General features: G+C 42.3%; 1 protein-coding gene across 5 annotated transcripts in view; it reads left to right on the top strand.

Moving 5' to 3' along the window:
- The window catches only part of EEF2K (eukaryotic elongation factor 2 kinase), a 55733-nt gene that overhangs the window by 7004 nt on the left and 21030 nt on the right, over window positions 1–27699 (top strand). For 3 of the 5 annotated variants that reach the window (XM_078381228.1, XM_020799558.3, XM_078381229.1), the window contains exons 2-8: window positions 2145–2265; window positions 9460–9775; window positions 14919–15019; window positions 22113–22173; window positions 23398–23435; window positions 24931–25102; window positions 27156–27305. In XM_078381228.1, coding sequence (XP_078237354.1) covers window positions 9524–9775; window positions 14919–15019; window positions 22113–22173; window positions 23398–23435; window positions 24931–25102; window positions 27156–27305 — 774 coding nt within the window. In that variant the 5' untranslated portion in view covers window positions 2145–2265; window positions 9460–9523. Of the gene's footprint in view, window positions 1–2144; window positions 2266–9459; window positions 9776–12160; window positions 12212–14918; window positions 15020–22112; window positions 22174–23397; window positions 23436–24930; window positions 25103–27155; window positions 27306–27699 lie in introns of all 5 variants that reach the window. The other 2 variants (XM_020799559.3, XM_020799557.3) reach the window with 1 other exon arrangement.

Genomic DNA, 27699 nt, shown 5'->3' with positions numbered 1-27699 from the left:
GATCCAAGCCAGCAAACGTGTGTCATACCTGAAAACTGAAAGTTACTTATTAGGAATGTAGTGACAATTGGATACGGTGTGTTTGGGGTTGGGAGTTGTGTTTTTTGGACAGGTGTGTACTACCACTGAGATAAAATAGACAACTATTTGGAGTGCCAGAATTCCTCCAGATAACCCAGGTGTTTTGTTTTGTTGGACTACATGCCCATGGAATTCTGGGAACTGTAGTCTAACCCCGCCCCCAAAATAATCTGCAGTTCTCTGTTCATCATGTATTATCCATTATGAGTGGCCTATTCGTAACCCATTACTTTTTGGTTACATTGTGGTTGGTGGTGTTCTTGTCAAAAATGCCGTTAACCTAGAAAAATGGCAAAAAAAAAACCACCCAAAACAAAATACATCCCTTCATGCCACCCCATAACTGGAATGAGTATTACTTGTTCTATTAAGAGATGGGGGGAGTAATTTAATTTCCAGTCATTATGTTATTTGAAAAAGGAAGTTTGTCATGCTCTTTTTGTGTGCATGCATGAAACACCCCCCCTCCGAAATAATGTTACAGATATTTTTAAGGCATTACATCCAAGCTTCGGGCTATAAATGAACTACATAAAACAAATAAACCTCTTAGTCTGCACTTGAAGGAGGTAACTGCTTAGCAACTCATCTCCTGGATGATCTGCTTTGGCATCCAGGGAGCTCATCCAGAAGTTTGGGGCAGCTTCCAGCGCAGAGGAAGTAAAACTGTAAGCTATTAAAAGTAGAAAGAAGAAGCAAATAACCCCATTCAACTTGAATGGGTCCCACATTCTCTTCTGCTCTGCAATGAGAAACGCAGGCTGTGAAAGGAAAAGCATTTGTTGGTTGTCTCTAAAAGAGCGTTGGGCTAGTTCTGACTTGGGATGGAGCCAATAACAGCTTTCCTTAACTTCCAGATGTGTTGGGATCTCTTGGCTGTGTTGGCTGGGGGGCGGGAAAGAGTGTTGTCATCTAAAACAGTGGTCCCCAAACTTGGGCCTCCAGATGTTCTTGGACTTCAACTCCCAGAAATCCTGGCCAGCAGAGGTGGTGGTGAAGGCTTCTGGGAATTGCAGCCCAAGAACATCTGGAGGCCTAAGGTTGGAGACCACTGATCTAAAACATCTGAAAGCTACTGGGTTGGGGAAGTCTGGTTTAGAAGGTAATACACCTTATCAAAATTGGTCCAGCCTTGTTGATGGCATACGTTTTAATTCTGCCTTTTCTTTAAAAAATTCATGCTCGAGTGAGATGTGGCCCCATCTAGACCAGCTTTGCTGCAGAAGCAAACATGAGGAGTGTTTTTACACCATTTTCTGTCACGTTGGCAGCTGCCAGGGTCTTAAGAACTGAAGTGGGGGCTCCTTTTCGCCCTGGCAGTAGGCGATTTGGGCCGGGATGGCTGGCATTTTAGATCTCCATGGTAACGTTGCTCCAGGGTTTTATGGGAAACCTTTACTATGGTGTCAGAGTAGGGACCTACCTTGCCAATGCCTTTGAAACTGATGTTCTGCCCAGGATTTGGGGGCAGCAGAATTTCGTCATTTATTTAGACTGTACACAGTGTGAAGAATTGCTGTTTTTATATTTGTCCTGAATCTCCCATCTTCCATATATGTAAATAGAGTGTTACATTGATTTGATCTGGACATTTCTCCCCTGTCCTTCTATGACTTTGCACAAAGTTTGGGCTTATGAAATTTGAAATGATGCTAGTATAATAATGATAATAAAATTTTTATTACAGTAAAATTATAACAATATAATAATGATGAAAAACAGAAAAACTAGAGGCAGGCCAGCCAATAAAACACCCATCTTCAGAAATTAAGGGCTGCCCAAAAAAGCTAAATACATGGAAGAATAGGAAGGCCTTCACTCAGCTGGAAAAAGAAAGCCAGAAGGTCTGTTCGAGTTTTAAGAGCCACAGACATTTGTCTTCCTCCAGCCAGGACTATTTAGGCTCTGTATTTCATTGGGGAAATGCCATCTCTAATTTTAGAGTATAACAGAGTTCAGATGAGGTTGAAGCACCACACAGGCACTGATTGGAAGATTTATTACGATGGTCCAAGTCTCAGCGCTGGCGATAACAGAGTTGTTGGTTTTTTTTTAACCCACAGAGTTGTCGTTCTGGTGGCGTGTGTTGCTTTGAAGTCTACTGCTCCATTTCTACAAAGAAGAGCTTTGTGAACGCCGGAGGCTTGCATTCAACTTCCTGTTGTGGAAGTTAGTCCACAAGAGGTAATGCTTTTGTTTCTTTTCATCATCCACACAGGCATTCTCGATGTGAGTTTTGGAGCAAAATAATCTTTTCAGACTGAATATTCCCACCTGGTTATTTTTTTCCCCATCCAGCTCAATACATCAGGCATTGGTAGGCTTTAGACTTGTGGAATTGACTTTGTTTTTTTTTTTTTTTTACAAGAATCTTGAGATTCACAGAATCAAAGAATACTGAGCTTTGGGAATTCCTTTGCATTCTATAGAGTTCGCTGTCTTTGCATGCAGAAATCCCTTCCTCGTTATGCTGAGCTTTTGTGATTTCAGCAGTATGAGTTATTAGGATAGAATAATTTTGTTCCTGCTTGTTGTTGTTCAGTGGTTAAGTCGTGACTCTTCGTGACCTGCTACCATTAAACAAATGGGAGTCAAAATTCCTTGGTGATCTGCGGCTAATCACTCAAAGAGCTATCAGCAGAAGTAGATCTTCCTTCTACCCAGAGCTTAGAAATTTTCCTCTCTTTTTTTTTGTCTGCAGTTCCCAGTTCCCTAAGGTGAACGGCACCCACTTAATAGCAGCCACTTGTAGCTTTTCCAAGTTGTCCTCCTTCCCACTCTTATTCTATAAGAGCAACCTGCAGCCTATGAGCCTCATACACCCCTGTTCTCAAAAATACAATATATATATTTTTTTAAAAAGAAGACTTTTTTTGGAAAAATAAAGTCTCCTTGTGTTCTAGCACTGAGCTGCTGGATATCTCGGTGGCTTAGGTATCTGGCTTGGCAGCCAGATGTTGGCAGTTCACTTTGCCCCTGTGCCTCCTGCAAGTAGAGGAGCCAGCCTGGGTGGCCTTGGGCCAGCTGCACAGTCCCCGGGGCTCCCCCAGAAGAAGGGAATAGCAAACCACTTCTGAGTATTCTCTACCTTGAAAACCCCGAAAAGGGTTGCCATAAGTCAGAATTGACTTAACGACACATGATTACTTTATTATTTGTGCTTTATTAATGGATGGGGGCAGTTTTTTCATGTTTGAGAAGTTACTTGTACTCCTGGGGGTTTCCCACATTCCTTCCAGATGTGTTTGATTTTAAAAAATGCCGTTAGAGGGCTCAAGGCGGCATTTTCAGTAACCCTGCCTCTATTTCTGCAAGAAGAAATTGGAAGGAAAGGAGGTCACAGAGGAAACGGGACTGTTCAAAGTCAGGGATGGGAGGCTGTAGCTTCTGCACCTTAGAAGACTGTCTACTCCTGCACTCCACAAAGAGTCAGTGTTTCAGGCAGGGGTTTAAAAATACCAGCAGTTGAACCTGAGATAAGTTACGTGCAAAGCACACGTTCTACATAGTCATATCACTTTGTTATTGGGTTCTCGGTGGACTGATCGCATTTTAAGAAAAGAAGAAGGCACAACATTGGAGGAAGAGAGAGATTTGCTGCAAGGTTTGTTTTGAAAATATTGCAGGAAACAGAAAAGATGTTTTGAGATCCTCAACAGGATAGACTGGGTGACAACTACACAGATAAAACATCCTGGGTGTAGTTTTCTGCCTGTGAACATGGAAGTGGCTACAACTTAGCCGTAAAGGTCTGGTTGCATACCTGGTCACGTACTCATGTGACTGGACAGGTACCGTACTTTTCGCTCCATAAGACGCACCTTTCCATAAGACGCACCAATTTTTAGGAGAAGAAAACAGGAAAATATAATCTGTTTTCTTCGCTCCATAAGACGCACAGACTTTCCACCACCCCCACCCCCCGTTTTGTGGGAAAAAAGTGTGTCTTATGGTGCGAAAAATACAACTGGATTTTTCTGCCTCGCCGCAGCTGCTTCCACATTTCTAGGCGTATGTGTGGAAAACTGAACAGGATACTGGCCCATATTTTTATAAATAAAACAGAACTGAAAGCTTTATGGCAATTTAAATACTAAGAAGTTTGATTTAGTTTTGTCTTTGTAGGTCTTCAAGGGGGCAGAAAACTTTGGTTGCTTTCAGGACAGCAGGCTAACAGCCTACACCCCATAAATTTATATTAAAAAGTGAGCGGAGTGATATGGAAAGATTGTGGGCCATCTTTCTTACTGTCTTTCTAAGCATCTTTTCAAGTGTAAGCTAGTTCCCACTGTGATTAATGAGATAATATAGAGCTTGGAACATTTTTATTGCACTGTATGGTTCACAAGCCAAGGACAATGAAGAGAAAACTTTTGCTTTTTCCTGCTGCCATGTCTTCTTTCCTCATGGAGTAGGTAGCATGAACGGCAAGTCCAAACTTGTGTTGCTGCCTCTCTGACCTGGATAAATACGACATGTTGCATATCGAGACCTGCGTTCCCTGGTGGGGTGACATTTTGTCTTCCTCGGGGAAAGGGTAGAGTACAGGTAGTGCCTTTTGATAGCATGTTCTAAGCAAGTATGGAATTTCCTTTCCTTGTAGAAAGATCGTTATGTTCAAATTGCTGGTTGTCTTAGGACAATAGAACCAAAACCAATCATATTTCTGGCCCCATCAGTTGACTATGGGACTAAAGGCTTCTGAGTCGTGTGTATATGTGTGAGTGTATAGTGGCTTGGGTATTATATCTTTATCTAACAAAGTCAGGGATTGGGTGAAACATTTCATTGACAAACAAAATACTGTATTTTTCCATTTATCTTTCACACACACAAACACACACACACGTTTATAAGACACACACCCCACTTTTCTAACCCCAAATTAAGAAAACCTAGCTTTGAGTACTCAGCCTCTAGGCTCAGAATGGTCGGACATTTTGAGTCCCTGTTGAATCTGAGCACTGCCTACAAGCTCCACCTCCAGCGGCCCTCAATCTTTATTGTAATGGTTTTAGGAAAGAGTAGCGTCTTATACACAGAAAAATACAGTATCACTTTTCTAATGAAAGAAAGAAATGTCTGTATCTCTTTGTTCTCCTTTGTTTGTTTGTGGCCACAATTCTTGGATACGAGGGATGGAATTTTGGACTACAAATCTCATAATTTTAAATTCTGGATTTCTGCTTGACAGACACCTAAGTATGGCTCATCGGGAGAATGGCCTAAACTGGAAGGCTAGCTTCACCTGGCTTCCTGTTTAGAAAGAAAGCTCCTAGCTAGCACTGGGACAGGAATAAGAAGCTTAGGTGAGGCTAGGCCTAGCTAGGTTTCAGAGCCTTGCAGCCTAGGCCTCTCTCCCAGTTGAGCCACATTTCGGTACCCATAGGTTGTTTGTCTGTTAGGTAGAACTCTGGGAATGGAGAATTGTGGGATTTGTAGCCCCAAAAATCCAAGCTGAGATTTATTACAGTGGTGCCTTGCATTACGACGTTAATTCATTCCAGCGAAATTGCTGTTGAACGAAAACGTCGTAATGTGAAAATAAAAAGCCCATTGAAACGCATTGAAACCCCTTCAATGCATTCCAATGGGCTGGAAACTCACCGTCCAGCGAAGATCCTCCAAAGGGTGGCCATTTTCGGTGGCTGTCTTGCGAGGAATCCGTCCCAGAAAACAGCAGGGAGCCATTTTATTAACCCTGTGGCCATTTTGAAACCGCTGATCAGCTGGGAACCAGGGAGCAGGGAACCGATCATCGCAAAGCGAAAAACCCCTATTCAGACCATTGTTTTGCGATCGCAAAAAGATCGTCATAATGCAGTTTCATCGTAATGCGGGGCAATCGTAAAGTGAGGCACCACTGTATCTCTTATCTGTGGATGTATTGTTTTGGCTGCTCTTGCAGCATTTACGGCCAGGATCGAAGAACAGAGGTGAGATGCTGAATATTTAATTGGGAATGTGTGGCTGCAGTTCTTGCCTTTGTTCACCAGTGGCTGTGCTGTTTAGGGTGATGTAGCTGCAATTCAAGAACTGGAGGGCCGGACGTTCCCCGTCCCAGATCTAAGGGGAGGGTATTCCACCCATAGAAGAGAGGAGGGGGAGGGAATAGAGAAGGCCCATTGAACAAGTCCGACATCAAGGGAGAGCTGGAATGATTGAATTAATGGAGATTTATTTGGTGAGTGAGTTCATCTGTTTCATTGATTCAGTGCCTTTAGTTGTGACTTGCTACACTGATCAATTTCAGCCAATGTCGCCTCTTGCTCCAGATTTTGTCTGGAGGTCTGTACTCTGACCCCAGCTATTTTGTCTTTGGCTGTGAATGACTTTTGGGTTGCCTCGCTGTGCTCTTTGGACTCTTCCTTTTTGTTTTCTCTTGGGATTACCTTGGGTTGAGTCTGGACTGTCCTTGGACTTTGCCTTTAGATCTCCTGCACCTGCTTCATGTGAATCGGCAGTAGGACATTGTTTCCTAAATGTCTGCCTTGCATTGTGCCTGATTTTGAATAGTCCTGGTCCGTCCTGCGTCAGCCTGCAAAAATCAAGCCGCTGGGAGCAGCCTGCCAAAGGGCAGGGCAGGAAGTGACACCATTGGTAAGATTAATGTTAGATGAATGGAGAGACCAGGGAGGAGAAGTGAGAGAAAAGAGGCAAAATCAGGAGTAGGCTTAAATGTTAAAAGAAGCGTAAACTTGAAAAGAAACCAGGGAAGAAATTCATGAAGGGAAACTTACCTGTGCATTGTCCTGGACTGCCAGCTGTTGGGGCAGATGGAGGCTGTTTGTTGTCTTGGGTGGCAGAAATTGGATGTGCCATCATAGTGTTTTGGAAGAGAAGAGCATTGTGCTAAATAATCTACTCGGCGTCTCTCACTTTAATTTTCTCCATGAAGAATGCTGTTCCATCAGCAATGCTGAAGAAAGACAGAGTTGCCAGTTCAGTTAGGTTTTGCCCAGGAACTGGGAAAGGGCGGCATTTTATTTTATTTTCAGGTGGCAAAATTCCTTGAGCAAGAAAACAAACAGTTCTAATTATTTAAATGTATTATACGCTAGTCTCATGGTGAGAGATGAAAATAAAAATAAAAAGGGACAGCGTTTTCATAGAATGTAACGAATGAGGAATATTGAACAGAAGGAAGAACAACATACAGTTGTTTTATACTGGACAATACAGCAGCTGCTACAGCAAAAGGGAGCCTGGAGATATAAGTCGCTATTGGAGATGCATGGCTAAATAAGAAAGCTAACTATATATCGTATTTTTCTGTTTATAAGACGCATCCCCCTTTTAAAACCCAAAAATTAAGAAAACATAGCTTGGAGGATTCAGCCTCTGGGCTCAGAACACTCGTACATTAGGAGTCCCTGTTGCATCTGAGCCTCCAGGCCTCCACCTCCAGCGAGGTGTGTTCCACTTGGTTTGTTCAGCATCAGCTGATGTCAGTTCCATCAAGCCCGTGATTGTAGGAGGCTAAGCCTTGTGACTGAAGGAAGCCTGTTTACAGAGGCAAGGTATGGGCCGTTTTGTTACTTCCATGTATAAGATGCCCCCCCATTTTTGGTGATTTTACTGATTTTAGGAAAAAGTAGCATCTTATACACAGAAAAACACAGTATACTCTTATAGGGCTGCCATGTGATAACATACTTCTGGCATAAGATATTTATTCTAACACACCTCTTAATGCCAGATGTTAGTTTTTATTCATAGGCCAACTTGCTAGAGCATTTCCAACTGGGTGGGGCACAACAGAAGAATTATGAGTTGAGTCTTCTTAGGAGCGATTTTTAGAGACACAGTCCCTTTTATAGATTTGACAGATAGGGTAGTAGATGTCTCTGTAATTGTAGCTCTTGAAAGAAATTGTGAGCAACTAGGACAAAAGTTGTGCTTTATTGGTATTTCAAAAATATTTTTGTTCATTTACTGAATGCTAGAAGAGCTTAATGGTACAGTGGGTACACTGCAGTCAAGACTCCGCTCACAAGCTGAGCTCAGTCCCAATGGGTTGGTTCATGTAGCCAACCCAAAATTGACTCAGCCTTCCATCCTTCCACGGTTGGTAAATGGCATCCAGTTAATTCCTGTCCTCTTTCCTTTTTCTCTCTCTCTTTATTTGATTTATTTTTATTTTTCCCATCTTATAGAATCATCTAATTAATTAATTGTTATAAATGTTTTAGAACTTGTTATCATTTGTTGTAAGCCGCCTAGTAGAGTGGTCGAAATGACTAGATAGGCGGGGTATAAATACAATACAATACAATACAATACAATACAATACAATACAATACAATACAATAAATAAATAAATAAATAAATAAATAAATAAATAAATAAATAAATAAATAAATAAATAAATAAATAAATAAATACACAGTTTGCTGGGAGGCAAAGTGTAGCTTGTATAATTCAGTTATAAACTGCCCAGAGAGTTCTTTAAGCACTACGCTTTGCTTTGACTTAATGCCATCAATTTGGCCTTTTACAAAATGGAAAAGGTAGATTCCTCACCCAAGGAAGTCATACTCAGAAACAGGTATGTGTGTTCCCCTCCAGCTGTTATTACAGAACTGCAGCTCCCATCAGTCATCACTGGACTAACGGGGAGTTGTAGTCCAATATTGTTTGGTGTTATACAGCTATGTTCTAAAGACAGTAGGGAGAGAACAAAGAAGTCACAGTAGATGCAGGCGGGGCATGTGAAATCTGGTTAATGGCACAGATTGAAAAAGCGACACATTTTTGGATTGTGACTGTCGGACTCTCATAGCCAATGAATTATTCCTGTGTATCTTTAGTGAAAAAGAGAAAGGCCATAATTGTCTGTTTTTGAAATTTTTGTCGGTTTAATGCCATGTTATAGCACTGTTAAAAATAAAATACTAATTTTAAAAGGCTTTCAATTTATTAAAGCATTACTTCACTACTGTCTTTTTACTAATCAAAAAATTAATAGAGTAAATGTTGAAATCTGTAAAAGCCAACATGTCAATGCAAGACGATGTTATGAGTACAGTACCAATAATTTAACAAATGAACGCAGCTGATTATTGGCTATCTTTCATATCCTTTAGCTGAGAATCTGATATCTCTCTAATAATGGCCAGAATCTTGTTGCTTACATATGCCAGCATAAGTCAAATAGCATAGATCTCAATAGTCAATTGTCACTACTTAAGCAGTTGATGCTTGTATTTTTCATTCCACACCGAATCATGTGACCAATGTAGCCAAGTTTCTAAAGGTTAGTGCTTGCTTGAGGCTATATATTTTGCAGGTTGGGGAGGTAACAGAGATGCCTAAATGCTGATTTCTAGCTGCCCTCCTGCAATTTGAATATTGACTTCCCCCCTTTCCTCTTTGCAGGTTCATCTATTTGTAACACTGGCTTCGTCAGTCATCCCCCGAGGAGCGCTCTGCTTCTACCAGCATGGCGGACGAAGATCTTATTTTTCACATGGAATGTCTCAGCAATGCAAAGATAGGAAAAGCTGTCCAGGGGAACTATCATGATGGCGACAGTGATGAGGAAGATAGTTATTACATCTGCCCCATAACAGATGATCATGACCCTGTGTTGAACAAGGCAGGGACTGAGAGGGTCAACAACTATTACAGAAACCTGGCCAAAAATGATCAGTACTCGTCCAGCGCGTCTCCTCGGAGTTCTTTCAATATCAGGGTAAGGACTGTCTTTATTTAAATCTTTTTAGCCTGGCATGAAAAGTGAAGCCAAAGCTTTCTTGCCCGCTTTGCTTCTTGTCACTAATTATCTTGATGAACGTTACAGCTTCAGTGGATTTTCCCAGACTTGTAACTGCTCTCGGGAAGTGTTATGGCCTGTTTGTTCACGTCTAGACTAACCTGTAGTTTCCCTAGCATGTGCGCTTGGCATGCATAGACCAATTGTGTGCATGAAAAATACTGTAAGGCAGGAAGACATTCAAGCATGTGAGGCAGATGTGGACGATAATGGTTGCTCGGTGTGCCCACAAACACATGTACAGTGGTGCCTTGCTTAACGATGATAATCCGTTCCAGGAAAATCGCCGTTAAACGAAAACATCGTAAAGCGAAATTAAAAACCCTATTGAAACACATTGAAAAGCGTTGAAAAGCCTGTATAGTGAGGAATCTGTCCCTAAGCACAGCGGGGAGCCATTTTAGGCACCTGGTGGCCATTTTGAAAACCCGACGATCAGCTGTTTTTGATCGTCGTAAAGCGAAAATCGGTTCCTAAAGCAGGGAACCGATCACTGCTAAGCGAAATTCCTCCATTTAGACCATCGTTTTGCGACCGCAATTGTGATCGCAAAAAGATTGTCGTAAAGCGGATTCATTGTAATTGGGACAATCATTAAGTGGGACACGACTGTAGTCCTTTTGTGTTTATGGGCTGGGGCATTTTGGGAGCTAAGCAATGAATGTTGAGCTACCTACTTGATCGCCTGCCTGATACCACTGGTGTTATGAGTCGGGAAAGTTACCTTGTTGGATTACAGCTAGGGATGGGATTTTCAGATTTCTGCAAATTGCACAATTCTTCATTTTGGGACTTCTGTCTGATAGATAGACACCTAGGTGTGGCTCACCTGGGGGAAAGGCCTCAGCTGGAAAGCTCTGAGACTTAGCTGGGCCTAGCTCCTCCAGGCTTCCTGTTCAGAAAGAAAGCTTCTAGGTGGCACTACTGCAGGAACAGATAACCTGGAGGAAGTTAGGCCTCAGAGCCTTCCAGTTTAGGCCTTTCTGCCAGGTGAGCGCATTCAAGTGCCCAGAAAGTATCTGTATGTCTTAGAATTCTGGAATGGAGGACTGTGGTATTTCCAATCCAAAATTAAAAAAGAAAATAACTAACTACAGCTTCCAAAAAAACCCAAGTTATTTTGCCCTGACTGTGGTGGCTTGGTGATTCCAGAAATAATGGTCTCAACAAAACAAGCATTCCACTTGACCTCTGGGTTGAAGCAGGCTCTACCCCTCATGGAGCTGGATTTGGTTGAAGGACCCTTGCTAGTTATCCATTATTATAAGTATATTATCATCCATTCTCCATTCTTAATAATCATTAGAATACAGTTGTGCCCCGCTTAAACATTGCCCCGCATTACGACAAATCTGCTTTACGACGATCTTTTTGCGATTGCAATACAATGGTCTAAATGGGGGAATTTTGCTTAGCGATGATCGGTTCCCTGCTTCGGGAACCAATTTTTGCTTTACGACGATCCAAAACAGCTGATCGTCGGGTTTTCAAAATAGCCGACGGGTGCTTAAAATGGCTCCCCACTGTGTTTAGGGATGGAATCCTTGCTATACAGGCAGCAAAAATGGCCACTGTATGGAGGATCTTTGCTGGACGCTGAGTTTTTACCCCATTGGAATTCACTGAACAGTTTTCAGTGCGTTTCAATGGGGTTTTTAATTTTGCTTTACGATGTTTTCGCTTAACGGCGATTTTCCTGGAACGGATTATCGTCGTTAAGTGAAGCACCACTGTATTCTCGATCATTAATGCCACTACCATTATGGTATAGAGAAGAATCAAGCCAAAGTTAGCCTACAAAACATGCAACCTCCAGGCATAAATTATTCCCATTGAGAGTCTTGAAACTCAGAAAAGTCCTTCTAGTTATTTAATAAATGAGAGTTTTTTTGGGGGCTGGGGTGGGAATGCTTTTTGGACTACAGATCCCAGACTTTCCAAGCCATCATTGCCTGTGCTCATATTGGCCTGGGGATTCTGGGAACGATAGTCCAAAAAAGTTAACTTTCTAAGCTCTGAAATACATTATATATCAAACTGCCTTGAATAATCCTAGTATTCGTGAACCGATCACAATAAAGCTACCTCATTAACAGAAGAATTAACATTCCTAGTGTATCCCATGGATTAGATAATGTTGGATTAAATCGTGTACAAACGGGTGCTTTTTTCTGGACTCCTGGAGGGAAGTGATCTTTGAAAAAGTTACTACAATGTAGCTTTAAATTAATTGAACGGATTTAAATTATTGCTCCTTTGTTGTTTATGTCTTCCGCTTAATTGTTTCTCATATATGTTCTTTAGAATGGCAGTCAGCGACATTCTAAGCATGGCTGTTCAGTTGACCGTAGCCGGGTAGGTGAAAAATAAATGTGATCATGCTTCTAAAGAGATTATTATAGGCATTTGAAGGGGCAAAGTTTTTAATTTAAAATGCCCTCTTTTACAAAAGTTGTTCAGGAATATATGTTGCAGCTTGAGAAATGTGAACAAAGCAGATGTCAGTTCTGAATTATTCAGAATTTGCTGCTACAACGGATCTCTTCTGCATTTTTCCCCTCCTTCTTAAGAAGTTAATGGTCTGTCAGTTTTAAATACATGAGGATTGAGTAATGTTAAAATAGTCCTGTTTCGTTACATGGATAAAATTACATGAGTATTTAAAACTGACAGTCCCACAGTAACAGGTTTGGACCTAAATCCATGCATAGCTTTTGTTAGACCCATTGAAATCAATGGGATTTAACTTGGTTATCATTCACATAAGTGCCATGGATTTGAGTGGATCTTTTTGAAGTATGGTTAGATCTGGATAAATCTCATAGGGTCTTGGAGCCAGTGATCTGTCTGGAGTTGTAATATTCATCCACATTTCTTATGTACTAACATCTGACTTCGCTTCTTGTGGTGAGCTTGGTTTGTTTTTTTTTAAAGGTTTTTATGTGTTACGTGCTGCTTTGTGTTTTTGTGTGTTGCGTGCTGCTTTTGCATGTTTCCGCTTGGCTACGTTAGTTGAACATTAGAAAATAAGAATGCAATGCATAATTAAAGAATAAGTGGCTACCTAAACAAACGGTCACTCAGCTAAGGTCAACAGTTGGGGGACTTCGTGGAAAGAGACCATGCGAATAATGAGTGGTTTATTGTAAAAGAAAGCAGCTGTGCATTTTTAGTGTGTTCATTCTCTATCTTCATATGCATTATTCTTCAATACCTAAGAGAACACTTTTGGAGCATAGATACTGGAACCCCAATTCTATTTATTTTAAAGGAAATATTTTACATTTAGAAAATTACCTTGCATTTTCTAAGGCAGTGGTTCTCTACCTTGAGTCCTCCAGATGTTTTTGGACTACAACTCCCAGAAATCCTGGCCAGCACAGCTAGTGGTGAAGGCTTCTGGGAGTTTGAGTCCAAGAACATCTGGAGACCCAAGGTTGGTGACCACTTTTCTAGGGCACATGGGAGGAGTTTTGGCTCTGCTGCCATTCTCACTCTACCATAACCACGATTTAAAATACAGTACGAATAATATTTATGAGCCGGATAATAGAGGCATATACAATGTACTGTATCTCCTGAGCATCTTTTCAAATTTGGATACAGCTGCCCTAACCTCATTGTGTCAATTGTAAGATATTTGTTAGACCAGTTCTATATCCCACAGTACTCTGGGGTCTCTTCCACTGTGTCTCTGGTGTAAAACCTGGGCCCAGGAGTATGATGGAAAATATAAATATTTTTTTTATTGTCCAGATAACGCATCTTTATAAACCACCAAGAGTGCTTTCTTGTGCACCTGTTCAGTTTCTCACAGCCAGGAAGTTTCTGGAGCTCCATATAAGATTTTTATAGCACTTGTCATTTTGTCCTGTTCACTTAATGGAGAAAGAAGGGCTTTCATGCAGCGTTACTCTCTGCTTAATAACCCTCCCTTGTTTGGTCTTCTATTCTGAAAAAAACTTATAAAGGAGGAAAAGATGGAAGAACTCCACAAAAACGTCTCACTGCTATCTTGAGGAGTCTTCTGTTTGGAAATGTTTGCTGTCCTTTTCCATTTGTAACCATTTTCCCCACCCCATCCTTCTACGTTTCTTTTACCATAGGACATATCTGGCCCTGGATCTGGAGAGATAGTCCTCTGCTGCCACCCCACCCCAAACTGTTTTTCTTCCAATAATTGAGGGAAAGAGTTCACTTGTGCCTTCTAGTCGGCCAATTAAATAATAACAATAATAATCTGAAAATATTTGGATTTTTTTTGTCTTTCCCAGGAGTGCTAGGGGCTCCTCAAACCATGGCAAAATTATGTCACTCCTTCCCTGGAGAGCTCAGTGGTTTAGATATCTGGCTGCAGGAGCCAGAGTTTGGGGATTCGATTCTCCCTGGGCCTCCTTGCAAACAGAGCCCGCCTGTGTGGCCTTGAACAACCTGCCTATGGAATGGTCAACCACTTTTGAGTGTCCTTTACCTGGAAAACCCCAGAAAGGGTTACCATAAGACAGAATTGACTTAACAGTAGATGACTATTATTATTTTTTCCCTCAAAGGCAGAAGTGGATTTTCTGGGGCAAAGATACCGTATTTTTCCGTGTATAAGACGCTTCCATGTATAAGACCCCACAACTTTTTCTAATCCAAACTTAAGAAATCTAAGTGGGACTTAGCAAGTGTAGGGGGAAAGGGATCAAAGCACTGCAGGATCGCTTTGATCCCTGCCTTCCCCTCCACTTGTTTTTGTTCTCTCCTCAGCCTACTTCCGTGTATAAGACGACCCTCAATTTTTAGTCTAAAGATTTTAGACAAAAATATACAGGTACTTATACACATAAAAATATGGTATTTATTTCTGTTTTTAAAAAAATGAGTGAGGGGAAGGGCCAGCATTGAGAGGCTGCATGTGCTCCCTGGAGGGACCGCTCATTGCCCACTCCCGTTTTACCGCAGCAGATCTTTGAGGGTGGGAAAGATAAAAGAGCTATTACATCGGTGTCTTTAGGTTGGTAATACTAGTAGCTGAGCGTCTGGAACCATCCTTGCTTAGCAGTTTCCATTTCTGCAGGAAGCCTGGAAGCATGCCATCGAGAAGGCCAAGCACATGCCTGACCCTTGGGCAGAATTTCATCTGGAAGAGATTGAAACAGAACACGCCACGCGATACAGGTCTGTAGATATTTCTGTATCCAGTAATGACGTTAATTCTTTGAATGTCTGTCAGAGGGACTTGCTTTGTTTTTTTAAAGCAGTCCGTAGAAATGTGTGTGTTTTTTAAAAGGCCAATAAATTTATGGACAAAACTTAATTTCTTCACCTATCCCCATTCAGTAAAATCTAACTGTAGTGGGAGAGAGAGAGAGAGAGAACAGGAAGTCATAAAAATTTGCAGTAGAGTGTTAGTTGATGTGGAAACTGATTAAGCAAAAGAGGCAATAGCCACATGGCTCGTTTTAATTAGCTGTTTTATTTATGACTTCTGCCTTCCTGCTCTGATAGGACTTCATTTGCTGTTTTTTTACTGCATGTCAGTGGTTGCAATAAACTTTCAGCCCACCAAGCCATGTACTGAGAACTGCCAGTTCTTGCAAACATACAGAGTATGTTTAGGGGGTCTAAAATATACAGTGGTGCCTCGCATAACGATGCTAATTGGTTCCATTAAAAACATCGTTATGTGAAAACATCGTTAAGCGAAACACCATTTCCCACAGGAATGCATTGAAAACCAGTTAATCCGTTCCAATAGGAGCCTATTCAATACATTTCAATGGTGAAAAAAAATCACCAAAAATTCAAAAAGACTCAGAACGAAGCCAAATTACTTTAACGAAGGTTTTACTAGGTGCACTAACAATTCCAAGCATTTTAAACATTTTTTAAACATTTTAGAATATTTTTAAAATAGCAAAAACAGGGCTGCCAAAAAAAAAAAACGTTAAGCGAAACAGGGGACCTAAAAGTGTCATCGTTAAGTGAAGCAAGGTCCCAAACATCGTTATGTGAAAATCCCCCATAGGAAACATTGTTAGGTAAGGCGGCAAAATTTCCAACAAAGGCCATCGTTATGCGAATTCATCGTTGAGCGAGACACTCGTTGAGCGAGGCACCACTGTAGTTACAAGCTTTATTAGAGGTGGCTTTGAAGAGGAAGGTCCTGAAGGCTCACCTGGATACATGGACCGAAGGGGCGAATCAGGAGGAAGAGATGGATCTGCAAACACCACCGAGAAGTCCCAACTTCTTGGGCCTGAGTTCCCACCTAACCGAAATCAACGATGGACCCTTTAGAAGGACTTCAACATATCGGTGAGTCCTTCAGGGTTTCAAGTCATCTAGGATTTTAAAGATTGAAAACAACATTTTGGAACACCTTAGTCTTACAAATTCATAATCAGTTGAAATAAAGGAGGGGAGCCGTGGGGCCATTACGAAATACAAATGGAAGAATAAGTGATACTTTTCTAGGCCACTGTTAAAAAAATCAACAAAATCATACGCTCTGTGAGCTTTCGTGGGTGACTCCTACTTCTTCAAAGCAAGCACCAAAAGTCCAAAGGTTTGTGGTGAGATGTGCCGGGAGGTTACTCTGGGATGTGAAGTTCTTGGCAAGAAGAATTTCGCCAGGTACCTCTGTCTTAGATGAGGAACGAAGTTGTTTTAAAGTTACCGCTGAGGCAGATGTGTTTTTTGAATTTCACACTCCAGTTCTCCAAACAAAGGGGCACAAGGCAAGCAAGTGTGATGCAGAAAACCCATGTGCTCCATCTGGGAATTAGGGTATAATTTAATAATAATAATAATAATAACAACAACAACAACAACAACTTTTATTGGCATATAAAATATACATAGTCAAGTTAGTTTGTTAGATTTCTGGATTCACAAATACATTCGTTCGGGATCAGCTCTTTGCCTCCTAACAATTGACTGTGGAAAACAGCTACTTGTTCCATAGTGTCGACCACCCTTATCTTGAAAGATATTGTCCATGTGAGCAGAGTGCTTTGGAAACCCTCACTCACATCCTCTTTGCGCTGTCCACTTCATCAGGACTGCTGCGAAAAGTATGTCTCCTCAATATCATTAAAGCAAGACAGGAAATCCGATCTGGGCAAGGTCTGTTTTATGTTATCAGTGGAGGTGGTCGACATTATAATTTAGTAAACCCACTAGGTGTAACCAATTGGGATCAGATTAAAGTAAAAAGAATATTTTTACTGTACTGGTTTTGAGAGTCCATGTGCCTTCTTGTTGGTACGTGGGGGTGGCTCTTCCTTGGTATATTCACAGCTCCATGAAAAGAAAAATGGGAGTGTGTGGCTATTACAAAATATAAATGCAAAAATAGGGCATGCCTTTATAGGCCACTATTAAAAAAATAATACACGACATGAACTTTTGTGGGAAAATTCCACTTCTTTATCAAGTTATCCAAGTCCATTTTAAGTTCTCCATTTTTTTCCCTTTCATGTAAACATTGTTCCTACTTAATTCGTTTTTTAATCTCAGTCCCAAACTATAATGATGAATGGAGCCTGTTGTAATATTCTCTGGAATTCGTCAAAAAAGGGGAAAAAATGCTTCCGAAATGTTTTTATTACAAGTTATTAAGAGTTCAGCTTCTTGGCAATAGGCTGTGCTGTGCTTAAAAATAGTATTTTTCTTTTTCTTGCACAAATACATATGTCTCTGGGAAGCATGGCCAGAATGTCAGCCCAGAGTACGAAAGGTCTGAAGGCGCGCTAAGAGCAACAGTGACCTCTTGAGTTGTGTAAAGTCCTGCGGTGCAGGCAGTCCCGTCCGCCATCAGTACACACTGTACAAAGATGTGGAGTGTGCCTTCTGTGTGAAGTTGGAACATCTGGTCTTCTGCTTTAGTGTCTTGGGATCACACATAAATTTCATTTCCCCTCAGAGGGTTTTCTGTCAGCATGTGAAAGCTGTGGTGGATTCTGGACGTAGACGATCGCTTCCTACAATATAAGTCTATTTGTCCATCAAGGAGAACAAACTTATCCATTCTAAAGGAAATCAACCCTGAGTTCTCACTGGAAGGACAGATCCTGAAGCTGAGGCTCCAGTACTTTGGTCATCTCATGAGAAGAGAGGACTCCCTGGAAAAGACCCTGATGTTGGGAAAGTGCGAAGGCAAGAGGAGAAGGGGACGACAGAGGATGAGATGGTTGGACAGGGTCATCGAAGCGACCAACATGAATTTGACCCAACTCTGGGAGGCAGTGGAAGACAGGAGGGCCTGGTGTGCTCTGATCCATGGGGTCACGAAGAGTCGGACACGACTAAACGACTAAACAACAACAAAACTGTAGAGAGCGGAGGTGACAGTAAAATTCCTCTCACTGGAGTGCCGTCCCTCCCGCCCACAACACAGAAAGAAATCCAGACCCTGCCTGTTTCCCCTCCCGAGAAGACAGGACCGCCGGAACCTAACCCGAGGACAGTAGAGGAAGATTTGAAAAGACTAACGGTCAGAGAGACCGGGAAGGGAACGGAAGCCGAGGGTGGAGGTGGAAACAAGACTAGAAGATATAAAAGGGGAAGAAAGGGAGTTGGTGCCAGGTTGGGAGTGGATCTGGATGCACAATCCATGGACCAGAAAGTGGGAGAGGCTCCGGATACTCAAAGAGGAAGCTGATTGCCGGAGGAGACCCCAAACCATCATATTGGGGTGCGAAGGAGACCAGAGAGTGCAGGAGAAAGTTAAGAGAAGAAAAGGAAAGGGTCGAAAGAGAGAGAAGGGAAAGATTAGAATGGAGAGTGAGGGAGTGCCAGATGAGGGGGTATCTGGAGGAATCTGGCAGATGTACTCCCCCACCCGGGAACTCCGGGACGAGGACACAGTCCCCTTATTGGAAGCCGGACAGATCCTGAACCCCAACCTGTCAACAGACTCGCCTGGATCATGGAACCCTTTTAACGACGATTCCGCATAGCGATTGAGATTGAGCGATTGACGAAGAGTGGAAGCCCCTTGCTGACCCGTTGTTAGAAGGAGATAGATGTTGGAAGGCGTTTGCAGACACTGGTTTCTTCTTAAACACGGCAATAAATGTTACACCTGTTTCAAAATCTCGTAAGACCGGCGATTTATTTGGAATAAAACAGGAGCCCGAACCCTCATGCTAACCCAACTCTTTGACCGTGGCTCTTCGGAGTGTTGGAGAGAGGTGTGAAGACTGAACTTGGGACTTTTTGAATGTTTTAACACTTCCGTTCCTCTGTTCTTTGCTTGTTATAATTTATACACATACTCAGCTGCTTGTGCTCTTGAGCCTACCAAACAAACAAACAGTGCAGGGAAGAAATTTTGAAAAGACAAATTAGTGGGAAAGAAAACATTAAGGGAGGGGTTGAAAAAAATAAGGCGCCAGACTGAGGAAGCTAAAAGGAAGAGCCCTCACAAGTTCTTAGAATTCATTGAAAAGAAGTGTGGTGTTGTGGTTTGGTTGTTGGGGTAGGACTGAGGATCGAAGGTTTAAATCCTCCACAAGTGAGGAAATCCACCCAGTAAATTTGGATTAATAACTTCCGCCCCTCGACCTAACCTCACAGGGTTGTGGGAGAGGATTCACTCGAAAAAGGCTGAGGTAATGATGTCACAAATAAATCATCATACCCATATAGTTCTTCAGAAATAAGGCTACTCTGTGTAACGTAAGACACATCGCCGCCCTTGTTGTTACAACACGTCGAGAAAACAAATCAATAGGCTTGGTAGAAATCTGTAGTTCTGTCTTGCTATGAGGTCAGTTTCTCATTTCTCATATTTCTTCAGTTTCTTACATTACAGTTTCTTACAGCTTTGGGCTTTTTTGAAAGGTTTACATCCTAACTGTGCTTAGCAGAGGAGCCTGCAGTTGCAAGAGAAAGGAGAAGCTTTTCCAGCTAAAGCACTCTGTGCCTCGAACCCTTCGGTGCAGTATGTAGTCTTGCAACCGTGCAAAGAACAGAAATACTAGTGTTGCTCCTTAGCCATTGCCTCACGGATGCGGATGATCCTCATCAGTCCTGCAGTTCAGCTCAGCAAACATATGCCCATTTTTAGAAATATAAGGCCTGAATGCAGTTCCTTGTCTCAACTACGAGACCCAACTCGTAGAGCAGGGATTTACATTTGTTTTGACAGGTTGGGACTGGCAATTGAATTTAGGCCACGTTTTTTATTACCGTATTTTTCACACCATAAGATGCACTTTCCCCCCACAAAATAGAGGGGTGGAAAGTCTTATGGAGCGAAGAAAACAGATTATATTTTCCTGTTTTCTTCTCCTAAAAAAATTGATGCGTCTTATGGAAAGGTGCATCTTATGGAGCGAAAAATACGGTACTTTTGAGTTCAGCTGTTCATGGTTATCTTCTTATTTTGCTTGCTGCTAAGTTGACTCTGACTGAAGGCAGCCTCTTCCAGGGTTTTCTAGATAGAGAATACACAGAAATGGTTTACCATTGCCTTCTTCTGACTTGCCCCCCCCCCCGGGACTGTGAAGCTTGCCCAAGGCCACCCAGGCTGGCTTCTCCAAAGGAGCCACAGTGGGGAACCTAACTCCCAGATTTTAGCTGCACAACCAGATACCTAAATCACTGAACAATCTAGCCAGTTATTGGATCAGATAGACAAAGCTGGCTGGATAGTTCATGATTTAGGTACAGTATCTGGTTGGGAGTTCGATTCCTTGCTGTGCATCCCAGAAGAGCCAGCCTGGGGGGCCTTGGGCAAGCTGCAGTATCCCAGGGCTCCCCCTAGAGGAAGGGAATGGTAAATCTTTTCTGAGTACTCTCTCCATCGAAAACTCTTAAAATGGCCTCCATAAGTTGGAATGGACTTTACAGCAAGCAATTGTTGTTATTCTTATTTTATTCTTTGAAAAGGTGCCCCTGGAGAATCTCTTGAGGTGTTGCCAGGAAAGACAATTTATAAATAAATAAGTAAATGTATCCAGTCAAATCCCTCTACTTAGTTTTGCTGTATTTATTTGTTAACAGGAATATTCCTTGTTTTCTTATATAACACTGCATTCACAATAATAAAAGCAGAAATAGGAGCATAATAGTGCCTTTCAGACAGAGAGATGTATTTCACTGTGATCTTTTGTGAGTGACAGACACATCATTTTTGAAACTGACATTTGAAATGCAACTGTGGGTCTGGCTGAAAATTTTCCCCCAACTGAACCCCCCCAGACAGAAAATCAGAGGGAGACCTCAGGTTTCTGTCCCCTTTTTTCCCTTCACCTCGAGGGTGGGGGGAAGCAAATGACAATAAAGGAGATGTGATAGCATGGACATGGGAAGAAATGCGTTTGGGACCTGCAAGGCTGTGGAAGAAATCCATGTACCTCTTTTCCTACAACTTTTTCTGGGTAAAACAGTGCCACCGCCACCCCTCACAGTTTTTCCCAGATGTTTTTCACCAAGAAGACAGTTTTGCAGGGGAAAAGGTTGATTCTCCAGTTTCACAGGACTAATGGGCCAGTTGAATATACCACTGCCCAGCACCACCACCAAAAACAGAACGGAAGGCAAAGCACTTTCTCATCTGTCAGTACTATGTTATGATCCTGGTTAGATTTGTCATATTTCTTCCGCACAATTACTATAATCTATGAGAGGTTCTCCTGATGCTCCAGAATATCACTTGCTGAGGAACAACATGTAGGCTTTTGGTCTGAACCAAGATGGCTCTTTTTTCTGGTCATAATTCCCCACAAGGCCCTAGAATTTTCTTTGGTCCAGGGCACAAAGGGAAATTAAGCTACAGTGGTGCTTCGCATTATGATGTTAATTTGTTCCAGCGAAATAGCTGTAGAACGAAAACATTGTAAAGCAAAATTAAAAAGCCCATAGAAACCCATTAAAACCCGATTAATGCGTTCCTATGGGCTTGCAACTCACCGTCCAGAGAAGATCCGCCATAGTGCGGCCATTTTCGCTGCCTGTGCAGCGAGGAATCTGTCCCAGAAAACAGCGGGCGGCCATTTTTTTAACCCGGCAGCCATTTTGAAACTGCCGATCAGCTGTAGGAAAATCGTCATTTTGCGAGAATTGGTTCCCGAAGCAGGGAACCAATCATCGCAAAGCAAAAAAACCCCATAGGAAACTTCGTCGTTATGCGATTTTGTCGTAAAACGGAGCGCTCGTCTTGCGAGGCACCATTGTATTAACCCGAGCAGCAATTGCCTTGAGTCTCAACCTCCTCATTCAAGAGTTTTCATGATTTGGTGTGTTTTTTATTTATCCATAGATATAACGCTGTCACTGGGGAGTGGGTCGAGGATGAAGTTCTGATCAAAATGGCTTCACAGGTGAGGAGAGGTGTGGTTCTTCCTTATTTAATCTTACTTTTTTAAAAAAACACATTTATTTATTGTTTTCATCCCTTTCAGGGACACCCCCGAGAACTGAATGTGAAATGTACATAGTCTTGTATCCTTTTATCCTCACTAAAACCCTTTGAAGAAGGTTAGACCTGGAGATAATAATTAGCCCAAGAGTAATCCTTAAGAAAGGGACGTGGTGGCGCTGCGTGCTAAACCGCAGAAGCCTGTGCTGCAGGGTCAGAAGACCAGCAGTCGTAAGATCAAATCCACGCGATGGAGTGAGCACCCATCGCTTGTCCCAGCTCCCGCCAACGTAGCGGTTCGAAAGCATGCAAATGCGAGTAGATAAATCCCTCAGTGGGAAGGTAACAGTGTTCCGTGTCTAAGTCACACTGGCCATGTGACCATGGAAGATTTTCTTCGGACAAAACGCTGGCTCTATGGCTTGGAAACGGGGATGAGCACCGCCCCCTAGAGTTGAACCCGACTGGACAAAAATTGTCAAGGGGAGCCTTTACCTTTACCTTAATCCTTAAGCTTTCATGGCTGAATGGAGATTAGTCTTCTTGGGTCTTCTCATGTGCCGGAAAAAAAACTGTGCAGCAAAGTAGAGCTGCAGCAGAAAAGGAAGGGAAGGGTTAAACACCCACCCGCTACTGCATCTCTGCTCTAGATTTCTCCAGAAAAAAATAAGAAACCATCCTACCTGCTCTTTGTTATCTGCAGTGAAACTAAACATTGAGATTCTTCGCATTCTTTGCTACTTTCATCACCTGTTTATCGCAATAATATGGAAGGGAACATGTCCTGAGTTTTCTTAACCCATCCACTCCAGCCCCACACCAGTTGATTTTCTCTTGCAAGTGCTTCTGTGGAATGTTCTCCTCTCACCGAAACAAAGGGGAGGAAGCAGTTAGAAATGTCTCAGCAAAAATTTGCAGAGAAAAACTGGAAAGATCAATCTTCTCCTTCCCACTAGTTATAACCAGCAAAGTCTCCTCTCCCCATCTTAATTTGCTTTACTAGGAAAACTGAGACCTGGGGCCAGCCTGTTCCTCCCACCCACTCACCCACCCCCCAGTTATGGTGCTTTGGCTTCTATGTCCATTTGTTGCATTCCTGCAGTTTATTTCTATTTTTATTTCTGTGCAAGGCTTTTGAGATCCAAATAGCCATGAGATGAGTAACGATCTTTGTATTGTTTTCCAGCCTTTCGGCCGCGGAGCAATGAGAGAATGCTTTAGAACGTAAGTGCTTGCATTGCTTGTGAATCTACGTGTGGTTTGTTGCAGAAAGCGAGTGTAAATCATGCTTTTTTTCTTTGATGTGTAAGCTCAGCGAGTTTGTAACAGCTTTTGGGGAGGAAGAACTACACTCGGGGAATAAATAAACTGCAGTTCACATAATGGGTAACTGGCTAAGATACCCTATAGCACTGGTTTCCAACCTTGAGTCCTTAGGTGGTCTTGGTCTAAAACTCCCAGAAATCTTCACCGCTAGCTATGCTGGCTAGGATTTTTGAGAGCTGTAATCCAAGAACATTTGGAGACCCACGGTTGAGAACTTCTGCTCTATAGAGAGAGCGAATGTGGTTTCACGTGCTAGTTAAAGTGATTTTTGGTAATTAAAGATTTCCTCCTCCTATCTTGCAGCTCCCAAAGCTTCCCAACAATGAAAGGGAGCCGTGGGAACCTCAGGACAGAAGTAGGAAATGTTTAATTTCTGAATAATCACTGCTGCTGTTGATGTAGAATGCATGCCTGAGACTCCTGTAGCAGGATTCTAACTAGAAATTAAAATAAAATGTATTTATTTTATTTTATTTATTTATTTGATTTATACCACGCCCATCTGGTCTAAAAGACCACTCTTTTAGTGTCAGTCAAGAATAATATGGCATTAAAGTGGGATACATCACACATTGCTCAAGATGGGAGCATTCCTCATTCCTTTGTGAACAATCCTCCTGCCGTGTAATGCTCATGTGGTGCATATATGCTCAACAGTAAGCCCTACTGAGTCTGAAAGGGTTGCTCTTAACATGTATTGAGGTATTGTCTTCTTTTATTACAACAGAACAACACAGTAGCTTAGGAGAAATGAGGAATGAATGTTTGAATAAAGTTAATCATCAGCTTCACTGATCTCAATTCTTGGACTGAACTGATAGTACTCAGATGACTCCTGTTCTTTTAACTCTTGGTCTGTGTCCATACCTGCCCAAGACATGTCTTGCACCTTGTTTTGGTTGGGTTTTAGGGTTCTAGTTAAAAAAGCAAAAGAGATCCCCCAAGTCTGAACTCTGCCCCCAATGTTATATAGTAGTCCCTAAGGAGTGATGGGAGTGAGCTCCTGTCGCTTGTCCCAGCTCCTGCCAACCTAGCAGTTTAAAAGCATGTAAAAATGCAAGTAGATAAATAGGTATCACCTCAGTGGGAAGGTCACGGCGTTCTGTGTCTAGTTGCGCTGGCCACGTGACCACGGAAACTGTCTTCGGACAAACGCTGGCTCTACGGCTTGGAGACGGGGATGAGCACCGCGCCCTAGAGTCGGACACGACTGGACTAAATGTCAAGGGGAACCTTTACCTTAAGGAGTGATGATGCCATGAAAAGCTGTGCAGCGTGCAGTATTTCCCAATTTCAGAGAGTGCACTGCCCTGTGTTCCTCCCAGGCCATCAAGGTTTCAGAGCATGAGTCCCATTTCCATCTCGTGTTTATTCATTTATTCTTCTCTTGCAGGAAAAAGCTGTCCAATTTTTTGCACACTCAGAATTGGAAAGGTGCCTTTAACTATGTGGCCAAACGATACATCGAAACAGTCAGCAGGGATGTGTACTTTGAGGATGTACGACTCCAAATGGAGGCCAAGCTGTGGGGAGAAGAGTATAACCGCCACAAGCCCCCCAAACAGGTATTTTGCTTGAGGCAAGAGACAAAACAGGAGTTTGGGAGTTGGACATCCCAATGAGTTTTCAAAGATACTCCTGTGTCACTTAGCTGTACAGATCCCTTCAGGATAATGCCAGGTTAATTACTGCAGATAAATCCATAAGCGTTTCACTAATAGCTCTATATTAGTGGAATTCTAATGAAGTATTGAGGATTTCCAGTGTGATGTAGTGGATAAAATGATGGACTGGGACTCTGGAGAACAGGGTTTGAATCCCGACACAGCCATGAGAATTCACCCAGGGAGTGGAACTGATAAAACCTGTGTAGGCATCCTTCAGTCTCGAGAGACTATGGTATCGTGCTCTGTATGGAGGTCTTGCAACAGCGTCTAGTGTGGCTGAGAAGGCCAATTCGAGAGTGACAATCCCTTCCACACTGGAGACAAATCCAATCTGTCCCCTGTCCAGCTCCCTGGTTTTGCTTGTTTCGGGACTGCCTCTTTGCCTCAGTCTGCTGTACAAGTGTCTCTTCAAATTGGGAGAGGCCATGATGCACCGCCTGCCTCCAGGCTGAATGCTCAGACGTCAAGGTTTCCCATCTGTTGAGGTCTATTCCTAAGGCCTTCAGATCCCGCTTGCAGATGTCCTTGTAACGCAGCTGTGGTCTCCCTCGGGGGCGGCTTCCCTGCACTAATTCTCCATACAGGAGATCTTTTGGAATCCGACCATCAGCCATTCTCACAACGTGCCCAAGCCAACGTAGACGGTGCTGTTTCAATATTGTATACATGCTGAAAATTCCAGCTCGTTCTAGGACTACTCTATCTGGAACTTTGTCCTGCCAGGTGATACCAAAAATGCATCGGAGACAACGCATATGGAACCACTCCATAAATATCTCACTTACCTTGAAAGTCATTAGGGTTGCTATAAATTGGTTCTGACTTGACAACACAGAACACACACACATACATATACAGGTATTGATTAGATTGTTTACAATGATTGTGTTGCTCAAGCTGCTTAGCCTGGTTGAAGTGTTTCTAAAGTGGATCAATATTAGCTTTGGAACCTGTCCTACTGCCATCCGTATCCAGGGACAGCCAATTCGTTGGGTTTTGTGAGCCGTTCAGCAAAATTAGCATTGATAGGCAGCCATATAAGTAGAAGAGAAGATAAAACATTCTTGAGTCACACTTGAGCAATATTTTCCAGATGGCTTATGTTTTGTTGCAAACTCTTGAGTTCTCTGAGCCATGACCTGTCTTTCTCATTTCAACAAAATGGCAGGCTGGTAGTGCTGTGCTTTTTGCATGTAGTCTGGTTCAGACATCAAGGGAAATGTTGGATTCCTGGTCTATGTCTAAGCCAGAGTGAGCCTTGAGATCTTATTTTCCTTCATGTCCATTGTTTGTTCCTGCATTGAAGAAGATTAGAAACATCCGCTGTTTATTTCTTTGTTTACATTTCTCTACCACCCCATTAGCGTTGCCACTTTCTGGACTATTTATACAATAAAATTGTACACGAAAAGACTTTATTAAAAAATGCAAAAAATAGAATAAGCCGTGCTCTAGTGTTAACTAATTGTGGTTACCAAAGAGGTCTAAGTTTAAAAAACTAATTTCTTAGGCTATTATTTACCAATCAATATACAAAACTACTTTTTGATCCTGTTCTCATTAACCACCGTTTAATCCAGGGACAGGAGTAACATGGCCCCGGATGGCCATTTTTATGGCTCCTTTTGTTCTTTTGAACTTACTGAAATAATTTGGCTCAAGGAGCACTTTTTACTGTAAAGCGTACCTTATTTAAGAAAGTTTCCTTCTTTAAAATAAAACCAAACCATTTCTTGTTTCATTCAAAGGAGCTGATTCTAGGATCCCAGAAGATCTTAAGAGTCTGCAAAATGGCCCCCAGAATCCTGCAGTATGCCCATATCTTAGCCGTGGAAGCCAATGCATATTTGACATCTGTGGTTAAATTGTTCTTTCTTGCCCAGAGTTTGTTAACCTGTTTCCTGTGCAATATGAATTTGGGAACTATTTCTTGCTTCCTTCCCTCCTATAGGTGGACATAGTCCAGACCTGCATCATTGAAATGATGAACAGACCGGGGAAACCCCTATTTCACTTGGAACATTACATTGAAGGCAAATACATCAAATATAACTCAAACTCAGGATTTGTACGAGATGAAAACATCCGCCTCACCCCACAGGTGAGACCTTCCTAGTGGCGTGATGATGGCAACTCAATGGGCCAGTGAGCTGACGGGGGGGTGGCTTTTCCCCCTGAAGTGCCTGCCAGCCCAATTGGTCTGAAACCAGGTGATGCTTCCCAAACCTGGCAGGAGTCTAGTTCAATCAAATGGAGCAGAAGATGAGGAGTGTGTGGACTGAGGCCAGGGTTTTGTAAGGTCTAGAGAACAGGTATTGGTCTCCTGTGGTTTGCTGGTCCAGGCAGTCCGTGTAGGATCCTGGGTGGTACTGTTGAGTTGCAGAACACAGGCTGTGACTACACAGTCAAATATCTCAGGATTTTCTCCACTTATAAAATGGATGAATTCAAATGTTGTTTTTTTTTACTGAGCGCATGACACAAAGGCCGATTCA

This window comes from Pogona vitticeps, chromosome 13 (genome assembly GCF_051106095.1).
Source record: "Pogona vitticeps strain Pit_001003342236 chromosome 13, PviZW2.1, whole genome shotgun sequence".
NCBI lineage: Eukaryota > Metazoa > Chordata > Lepidosauria > Squamata > Agamidae > Pogona > Pogona vitticeps.
Note: the sequence above shows the minus strand (reverse complement) of the source record. Positions and strands in the feature narration are given on the sequence as shown.